This window comes from Lepisma saccharinum, chromosome 19 (assembly GCF_977018435.1).
Source record: "Lepisma saccharinum chromosome 19, izLepSacc3.1, whole genome shotgun sequence".
NCBI classification, from domain to species: Eukaryota; Metazoa; Arthropoda; class Insecta; order Zygentoma; family Lepismatidae; genus Lepisma; species Lepisma saccharinum.
Window position 1 is genome coordinate 60,888,166 of NC_139247.1, and position 10,078 is coordinate 60,898,243.

Below are 10,078 nucleotides of genomic sequence, written 5' to 3' on the forward strand. Positions count from 1 at the left end.
CCAGTCCCGACTTTTCGGGATCCCACAAACCCCTATAATAATATTAAATGTAGGCTGCGGGAAGGGTAAGGGGTAAATCTACTTGTATTAATTTGTATCAATAACTGAGAAAAATGTTATATGCCGCAATTAACATTAGTTAGTGAATTAATAAGAACTCATTTCCTCAAATATCATATCCTCAAGCCTTCACTGTTCATATCCCTTGTCCGCAATCTTGCATTTGTTGACGGGCAAGTTCGGTTGACTGAGTAATCGCCTAACATTTTGTGTGCCTGGAGGCGCTCATCGAATACTGAATGCTTTTGGTTGTGCAGTCCTCGAACAACTATTGCGTACTAATGGATGCAGCAATTGCATTTTGTGTGCAAGTGATTTGCCCAGCATCAGAGTAATAACCGATGTGTACCGTTTGAAAAGTTACAATAATTCCTTTAGGTTAGAATTTTTACAGTTCGTTTTATGTATCATTATATACAGTAGTCACTTAATGTGCGAATTGTTTTAATTATATTCTGATGACGAATTATACTTTATCTAATAATTTATCCGTGTTCCACATTGTGATGTTTGACGACTCGCTGTTTTTCCAATCAACTCGTCACCATCTCTAGTTCACGGGATAATTTGTAGAAATTAATAATTGGAATTTGATGCTTTGAGGCAAATTTTGTACTTGAGGAAATGAATGTAGTAATATCGCTGTCATAAGCGGCTTCGTCGATAGGCTAGAAAATAATGGTAAGCCTATATTTTTGTGTGCTGTCTGAAAAGATTATACGCATTATCTGTCACAGGGGATGACGTGTATAATTTTCCAGGTTTCTTAATGTAAGGCAATGTCTGTATTTTATGATGTAATGTTTACGAAAGTAACTAATTTTATAACAGTGTACTACAAGTTTGCAGAGGCAGAGCAATTAGACAGTCACAGTGCTAAAAACATTTCATATATACAGGCAAGCGTAAAGATTCCTCTGTGCATGTATATATCCAGTGCAAATAATGTGTGTATTGCTAACCCTTTCTACTTATTTTGTATAGTCAAACCCAGATATTTCTGGCGCTATCGGCTTAGTAGAACGGGAGAACCAGTGTTGCGTTGCTAATCTGCTCGATAGAAAATTGGTGCAGTGCGCCGAGGCACAGCTGTTCGTAGAACAAGGAAATTAGAGAACTCAGCTCTATCTAACGTTGAGTTTTAAACGCGATGCATTATTACCAGGGCTGGGATTTATATGTACATACATATGGACTAATACCACTAAATGTGGACTAATCCTTGTGTAAAATGACCCAAAAATGATGTAAAGAAGACTTCTTCATAGTGATTTCAAATAAAATTAAACAATTTATTATTTCCATTGCATTAATGAACCTGGTGACACTGGTACTGGAAATGCAATGACATGTGGTGCATGACTGACACTACCACTGGTTTGAGAACTAATAACGCTGTTCTACACACGTTTTGTTCCAGAAATGAGAGTACTCAATCTTTACTAATATGAGGATGCTGATTACGGAAGTGATTAAAGTGGAGGAAACAGAGTTATGCTTTCCCCCAGTCAAGAGAATTATCATAAAGCATCATCAGCATTAAGTTAATTTGCATCTGTCTTTCACGGCATCTCTCATCTATGTTTTCACGCTTTAATTTCAAAATTTGAATTGTATTAATTCATCCCAAGTGCCCACATTGATTATGATTAATTGTTATGTAACATGAATTATGCTATCTTGAAAATAAGAGCCAACGCATTGCTTATGGGTAACATGAATTATGCCGTAACAAATTAAGAGCCAATCTTAGAAAATGAAATTCGTAGGCCTATTAGTGTTCAGTGGGTCAATTTCAGTAAGAAAGAGTTACTTTCCTTTCTGTAACAGAAAAAAGTGGAAAATTTGTAGAACAGTGTAATTTGCGAACGTGTTAAACTACGACAATTGGACCACAAACACTCCTCCTTAAATAGTATTATTGCTTCTCGGTGATGGCTGACAGTCGGCTGCCTTTGTTGTACATTTACAAATGATGCCGTCTTCCGCAAAAAGAATGAGAAGCACATATATTGCCACCAGACAATAAGCCGTGTGGCTTTTTCTTTTGTTATAAATTTATCCTCCATGAAAATATGCCAATTTTAACACACGCACACAAAAAAAAAAACCCAACATGCGTCGCATTAAGCAGCAAAAATAACAGCTTCCATCATACAATTCCTACAATAACACCTGCTGGTGCCGGAGATGAGGGTTGAAATGGTCATGCATCCACATAATTTATTTCTTTTGAGCAATTCTAAAGTGATGAAATATGAACAATAGTACTGGAGGCATTATGAAATTTAACGTTCACTAACCAAACTCATGCACTTTCACTTATACACATGCAAAACACACACAATGCCAAACCAGTCAAATACTTAAAAATATGGTGTTTACAATCCAACAAAAAACACAGTCATTTTGCCTTTCTCCTTCCGTAACAGAAATAGTGCTTCATATGTACATTTGGCAACACTAGTCACTAGCTAGCCAATGAACATGCACTGCATAAAAGAAGCAACCACTACGCCATGATATATTGCCACATTACCGTCCCTGCCGAATGGTGTGAACCGCGAGCTGGAGCGCTATACAATTGTTGTTTGCATGAGTGTGTCCAGGAATGGAATGACAATATGGCAACAATGGCGAAGGTTGGTGAGCAGCATAGAACACGTGATGCTAAAAGAGAGGGAGACGAAACGTAAATTGGTATCTGCACAACGGCAACGATATGTGTGTTGAACTCTAAGTTGCGTTGACACAAATCATTGGCCCAGGTTCCGATTACTTAATTCTGAACCAATTTTTATACACGTTGGTTTTCTACAAAATAGCACGCACTGAAAATTCATAGTCATTACTGCATATTTCATGAAAAAATATTTTTCCATTCCATATACTCCCATGTAAACATTTTCCATGAAGCAGCCATTTCTTTGTTGCTTGCTATCTGGGATACTGAATAATATTTCCATACATTGAGGAAGGCAAGCTTTTATTTATATTGAACCTCGGAAACCAAACATTTCTGGACCTATGTGCATATAAACTTTTTCATTGTTTACATGTAAGGTACATGCTCCTGAAGGTATGCAACCTACCCCTTTGACGCAACGGCTAGCTATATCCAGTGTTGCATATCACCCAATTCATTGCCGCACCGAATTTTTCAACACGTGCAAGAAAGGGGTATGTTTCTCGAAAGAACTCAAATGTCTATTCCTGTTGACTGAAATTTGGTGATTGCCAGATTTGAAGGTCACAAGGGATGCCAGGTCTTTGTAAATACCAAGTGTGGCTTAATCAGAGTAACCAAAGTGGACAACTGGTTGGTGACTCATACATGGACAAAACGACGCCGACCGAATTCTTTTTTTTTTTTTTTTTTTCAACTGAGAGCTTGTGGGAGTCAATCAGTATTCATTAGCTTTGTTGTGCATGTAAAAGGGAATAAGTTGTAATCTGTGGAGATATCGTGTGTTTCGAAATGTCCAAGGAGAAGAAACTTTATTATCCTTGTTTAGAAAACCAGACTGTCCTCTAAGTCAAACAATTTTATTTATTCTAAAATTTGCTACACGTACACAGATAAACAGGTCATATACTTGTACAAAAATAATAAAAATTCAAATGCTTTAAATTGACCATGTTATGTTATCCTAGCTTCCCTGCAAATGAGGATTTGATTCAATCTATTGTCCATTGTTTGTTATAAATACATCAGGTCAGTAGAATGATTGGTAATATTTCTGATAAACCCATATACACCAATGTCTCCCCGATGGTGCAGTGGTAGTGTCGTTGCTTTGTAATTAAGGGGTTCTGTGTTCGATACCTGGTGGAGCCACATAGTGGTTCGGATTCCACTTTAAACTGTAGGTCCAGTCCCGATTATCCTTACTGTGCATAAAGTGGACTTAAAACACCAAATTAAGCTACCCTTTTGCTAATAAAATACAGAAGGTGAGTATTGTATGGCTATGAGGGTGAAATAGGGGAGGCCATTGTAAAATAAAATTATTAATGTTCTGTGTATTGGGCACTCTTGGAAAAAATTAGGATACTGAAAGTCAGGGAAAATACATTTGGCATTTGTATGCGAACCCTGTGTGTGTGTGTGTGTGTTTATATATATATATAGACACACACACACACACACACACACACACACAGTGCTCGAAAAATTTTCTTCATAGCTAGGTGCCAGGTCTGAAAATCAGGCACCAGGAAACCACCTACTAGTAATTGTGGATACTATAAGAAGCTGAGCCACCCCTGTGGCGGAGTGGGTAGCACATTGTGCTACGAGACCAGGGGTCCTGGTTTCGAATCCCGGACTGGGCTTGGATGTTTGTACGTGTCCATTCATCACCATCTTTGCAAATTAGCCAAAAGTGACTCAAAAAGTGAAGTAAAATAAAGTAAATCAATCAGTCTATGAGCTGAGCATCACCGTATTCAAAACATTGCTAAATTATGTGAGAAAGCAGGAAGTGAGGGGTTGTGGGACAAAGAGTAAGAAATTGTTACTGATTCTATAGAATGTTCACAATGTTGATAAAAAGAAAATCATTTGCTAACTTACGCTGTACTGCAATTTGAACTTAGAATCTTGAAAGTTTCATACACTAAAACTTAAAAAAATGCAATATTACAGCAAAAGATCACAGTCGCCAAGCTGAAATTTTTAGTCGCTCTGGCGACCGGGATTTTTCAAGCCCTGTATATAAATATAATGTGAAGTGTTGCATTATTATTAATTGAACAATAGCTAAACAGTAATCTGAATTATTATTTCTTTCTAGTCTGCATTGTTCAACTTCCAAAGCTTGTTGACTGTATTTCTGCTGTTGATTTGCACCTGTGCATATGTAAGATCCATTTTCCCAAGTTTGTTGGACAGGAATAAAGTTGGGTAAGAAATTAACTGTAAAGTAAATAACTTTTTCTTTTCACTAGTGTGTATTTGTGTTATATATCCAAAGCATAGCCTTTGACTCACTAAAAGTTCATCTTTGACGTCACCTGACATCCACTTGCCTCCCTGAATAACCACGTTCATTCTCAAGAACAAGCAGCATTAGAGGGAGATAGTGTAGTTAGAATACCTTCCAAGTTTAGTGTCGATAGTTAAAAGGTTATGCAGGCTATTACTGGTTTCCAAAGTGTTCACAGCGAAGGGCACCGTGGCTGGCTTAGAGGGGCACCACGAAATGTTCCAATATTTTCACTGAAATGACACTTATTCCAAATATGTGCTTATTTAGTACTTTTTACACATAAAATGTTTCTGAATTTGAAATGTGTGTTTATTTTTTAACTTAAGGCAAGCAACCTAACACACTAACTGAACATTGTAAGTGTTAAATAGGCCTACATTCTGACTTTGACACCTTGGAAACCTTGAAATATTAAGGGTGACATGAAACGAAAAGGTTTGGGAACCCCTGAGTTAATACATTATTGTATGAAATCATCAAACTGCCCATATCCTTTACAGAGGTTTGTCTGTGCCCTGTCCATGTGTGTCTTGAGTGTTTCCTTATCCATTTCATGTAATCATCCTGCACCATCATCTGGCTTATTGCAGAGAAATATGAATGTGATGTTAAACAACTAAAATACAAGAATCTCAAAAGATATCTGATGCTCAAAACAATCTTCATGATCCTCAGAACTATGGATATCAAGTGACTACCAAATTTATCATAATAGTGCAACCACTGTTATTTCTAGATTAATTTGAGCAAAGCTTTTCACACCATTATGTATCATTCTTGCTTAGTCTTTTCAGCATATGATGTGCATTTGAATATAGACTTATGCGTGAAGTTGGCCACAGCAGGGCCTACATTATATTACAAATGTAGACATATTTGCACATAAGAGTCAAGTTTTGTGTATGCTTATTGATTTTTCAGCATATGGAATATTTACATTGAGTGTTGCATGGGATTGTCAGACAAATTGGATCATACTTGAGCATTGTTGCTCAAGTTCTTACCAGTTTATTAACATTGTAATAGTTTAATTCCATTCTAGTAAATCTTGAGAAAAATAGAATATATTCATAAAATTTACTAGGAAATTTCAAGACAAAATCTGGGTTTTGGGCACTTATAAACAAAAATTAAGAGATGTGAATATTTAGTAGGCTGAATCGGTGCCTGGGCATTGATATCTATGAGTATTGGTCGGATTTTATTTATTGATACTTTTCCAGCTTTTTGGTACTTTGTGGGGTACGCATGCAAAAATGCTGTATGACACTTTTACTGTCCAATTGTCGTGGAAATTATGAAAATATGGAAGTTTCCATTAATTTTGCAACAATATTGTTTAGAAAAACTGCACATAAGAAATATTTGGATTTTCCGATATTACTTGAATATTTTGAAGCAAAACTCAGATAAATTGATTCTTATAATTCAAGTGCAATACTTACAAACTAATTCTTTGATAAATATTTTGAACAGTTTGAATTATTACAATTTTCAGCATTCGAATCGGTGTCGGTGAGAATTAACATTATTAATTCAGCCCTAATATTTACATATAAAGAATTGGAAAATATGCATTTTTGTGTGAAATGAAAATCTATATTTAGGCTCTAGTTGCCATGATCTGAATTTGTCAAGTGCAAGCTCATATTTACATGCAGAAAAAAATATTTATTTACCGTAATGTGGTGCTATTCTGAACGCATTGTAGTAAATGTCGTTGAATTGTAGTGGTACCTGAAAGCAGTGTAAAGAAAAATAGTTCTGTAGCTCTTGATGCCACCTTCGACGTACAATAAGTTGTTAGACTCGTGTGTTGTTTGTTGGTCCAGAAAAAATTCTCAAACCTCTGTTCAGAATTACGCTCATTTGGGGCTAATCTGAACACAAGCACATTTTGTATGTATGCTCTGTTGTACTTCACGTAGGTACTAACATTCCATCTTACTGATGGGGCTTTCCTGAACATGCTGATATGTTTCTGGAAAACGTGAAAGCAACTGTTCCTAGGTTTCTATTTTTATTAGTTCCATTTTGCGAAACATGGGAATTATTGCACTCACAAGTGAACCATTATGATCCCAAAATAACATAGCAATTTTTTTCCAGGTCGTTTTCAAGATTAGTTCAGTAAGTATAAAACAGGAAAACATTTTAGAACACACTCTTCAGAATAACCCCACTTGTTCAGAATAGCCCCACATTACGGTACATAAAAATCGGGGCTGTACTGGTTGTAATAGAAGGGTTAATATCGTTTCCATCTTAACTGGTGTTTATCTTTTCTATTTCAGTTTTTTGGGAACATTTTGGAAGTGTGCAAGGATCGGCGAAAGAAAGAGTCCGTACGTGGCAGCTTGTTGTGTTGTGATGGCATTTAGTATTCTTTTCTGGTCTTAGATTGTAATAATTTGAATACTGCAGCCTTTTAATTGAGACTTTGTATCATCTTGCTTGAGGAAATACGTTAGCTTTCAATATGTTTTCAGTACAGGATTCTAATAGGCCAGAACTCCTAGAGGAAGTTAAATTATATAGGAATGCGAGAGAAAGGGAGAAGTATGACAACATGGCAGATTTATATGGTATTACAAATACATTACAACACCTGGAGAAGGCTTTTCTGCGTGATTGCGTAATACCGAAGGAGTATACAGCTCAGTGCTCAAAGCTGCTCGTTCAGTACAAAGCAGCTTTTAAGCAGGTTCAAGGCGATGAATTTCCCACAATGGAGTCCTTTGCAAGAAAGTACAGGCTAGACTGTGCTGCTGCAATGGAACGTATCAAGGATGATCGTCCGATAACAATCAAGGACGACAAAGGTAACACCAGCAAATGCATAGCTGATATTGTCAGCCTGTTCATCACGGTCATGGATAAGTTGAAGTTAGACATTAAAGCCATGGACGAGCTCTACCCTGACCTCTGTGATCTTATGGATACCATGAATCGACTGAGCTTACTCTCGTCTGATTTTGAAGGCAAGAAGAAGGTTGCTGAATGGCTCCAGGTTCTTCAGAGTATGCAGGCCTCAGATGAGCTTTCAGAGAGTCAAGTTCGCCAGCTGATTTTTGATTTAGAGTCTTCATACAATGCGTTTAATAAGCAGTTACATGAAACATAAAATACACCCGAAATAAAACTTGAAACCGTTATGCTTTGGTGGTCTGTAAATATAACTATACCTTTTCATTTCACAGAACATTTATGATTTGTGCAATATTCTCCCTTCACAATTATGCATGATGAGAACATTCTCTTTCATAGGTTGTTCTGTATATTCACAATTTTTTTTTTTTTTGAACAATGATAAGTAAGTTTTCCACAAGTTGAAAATGTATAATGCAGAACAAATCTGTTAAGTATTTTTAGCATTGAATAATTTCATAACGAAAGTTGGGTATTTTGTCACCTACAAAGATAACATTGTAATAAATATATTTCATTACATTGGAAGTTGTTTTTATTTTGCAAATACATCATCATATTGTATCTAAAGTTATCGGTTTGGCAGTTACGCAGAGATAGGTAATTTACTCTGATAAGCTTACTTTTCATTTTTCCACACAAATTTTCTTCGTGATCCATTTTGCCACCCGTATGGTAGCTTCGTCAGGCATGTACTGACAGTACACGCCTGATGAAGCCACCAGACTGGCAGGAAATTAGCGTGAAAAAAATGAAAAGTAAGCTTATGAGAATAAGTAAAACAACATAGGAGAAGAAGTACACATAAAAGCAAATTTTTGCATTATGATCATTGCCATAAGTTAAGCAATTTAAGCAATTTTGGTCCATACCAATAAAACACCAATATAAAATTTACGAACGCAACCAACAATTCTACTGGTCCGATATAAAATTCCAATTCATTGGCCTCAGTAATTTCAACAATAAACAACTGATATTGCTATATCTGCCGATACTGATAGAGTACCGATTAATCTGTCTCATCCCTAGTTTATGGCGATTTGTATATAGCCAGTCAATTTAAAAAGTTGACAAAAGTTTGGAAGGACTGTGAACTACCAATTTTCTCAGTTGGTTCATGCTTTCGCCTGTTTCTGTCAACAAGATGATTGATATAAATGTATCTGACAATAGGTGTCAAGTAAAAAGTCAAAAATCAATATTTTTTAGCTTTCAATATTTTGAAAATAAAGCTATGAATATTAATTTGATAAGCTGAAGGATTTTTAAATTACGAACTTGATTCATTGTAAGTAAAAATAATATTTTATAGTGAGAGCAAGAGACTTGGAAAGGTGAGAGGTGATATAGTTTTGCCCCCCCCCCCCCAAATCAGAAGATGGCATGGTCCCTTTCTTTTTTCACTTAATTTACAAAAAAATATCTTTAATTTAGTTTTTAAAAATACTTGGATTTGCTTTAAAAAATATCAAAGTAGAAATTTTGTCCGTTAGGTTAAAATAACAAACTACAAGGTGCAGGAAGGTGGCTTGACTCCACATAGAATGGAAACAGGAAATTATCTCCAATGAAACTCATGCTGATATTGAGTGTTGTGGCATATAGGTGATCCCATGTGTACGAAAATTCCTGGAATGACATCACCATCTACAAAGCATTTATAATAACATAATATTATTATTGATGTGGTGTTAACTTGATTACCCAGCTTGTTCTGATTAAACCATTTTTTTTCCAAATAAAATTCATATCAAACTTGTTTTGTATTTACCTAGATAACTATAATGGAGTACAGGCTTATGCCTATTCGCAGGTGGGCACCCAATTAAATCTGTAATGCAAATCATTATTATTAAACTTATTTATTTGACTCTACCTCCTTTGAAACATCAAGTTTTCCCACACCGCTTCACCAAGAGAGGTGGTGGAGGTTCCATTCCCTCTGATGCTGTTTTCGCAGTTTGAACTGAAGTGTAGGGTTTTTATTGCGTTCTTTTCTGTTATGTCTTTCATAATTCTTATGCCATATATGATTCTGCTTAATTTTCCTGCTAGAAAGTTAATATGGGGTGTCCCAATTGAGATTTTCTTGTATC

At 35.9% G+C, this 10,078-nt stretch overlaps 2 protein-coding genes across 2 annotated transcripts; both read left to right on the plus strand.

Annotated features, from left to right (window-relative positions):
• Positions 1 to 565: 565 nt before the first annotated feature.
• ksh (transmembrane protein 167A-like protein ksh) lies at positions 566 to 7,484 on the plus strand. The gene is made up of 3 exons (XM_083140917.1): positions 566 to 741; positions 4,857 to 4,966; positions 7,346 to 7,484. The coding sequence occupies exons 1-3, from the start codon at positions 739 to 741 to the stop codon at positions 7,449 to 7,451; spliced, it is 219 nt and encodes a 72-aa protein (XP_082997043.1). The 5' UTR covers positions 566 to 738; the 3' UTR covers positions 7,452 to 7,484.
• Positions 7,485 to 7,530: 46 nt separating this feature from the next.
• Vps28 (vacuolar protein sorting 28) lies at positions 7,531 to 8,501 on the plus strand. Its single transcript, XM_083140916.1, has one exon. The coding sequence runs from the start codon at positions 7,531 to 7,533 to the stop codon at positions 8,173 to 8,175; it is 645 nt and encodes a 214-aa protein (XP_082997042.1). The 3' UTR covers positions 8,176 to 8,501.
• The last annotated feature ends 1,577 nt before the right edge of the window (positions 8,502 to 10,078 follow it).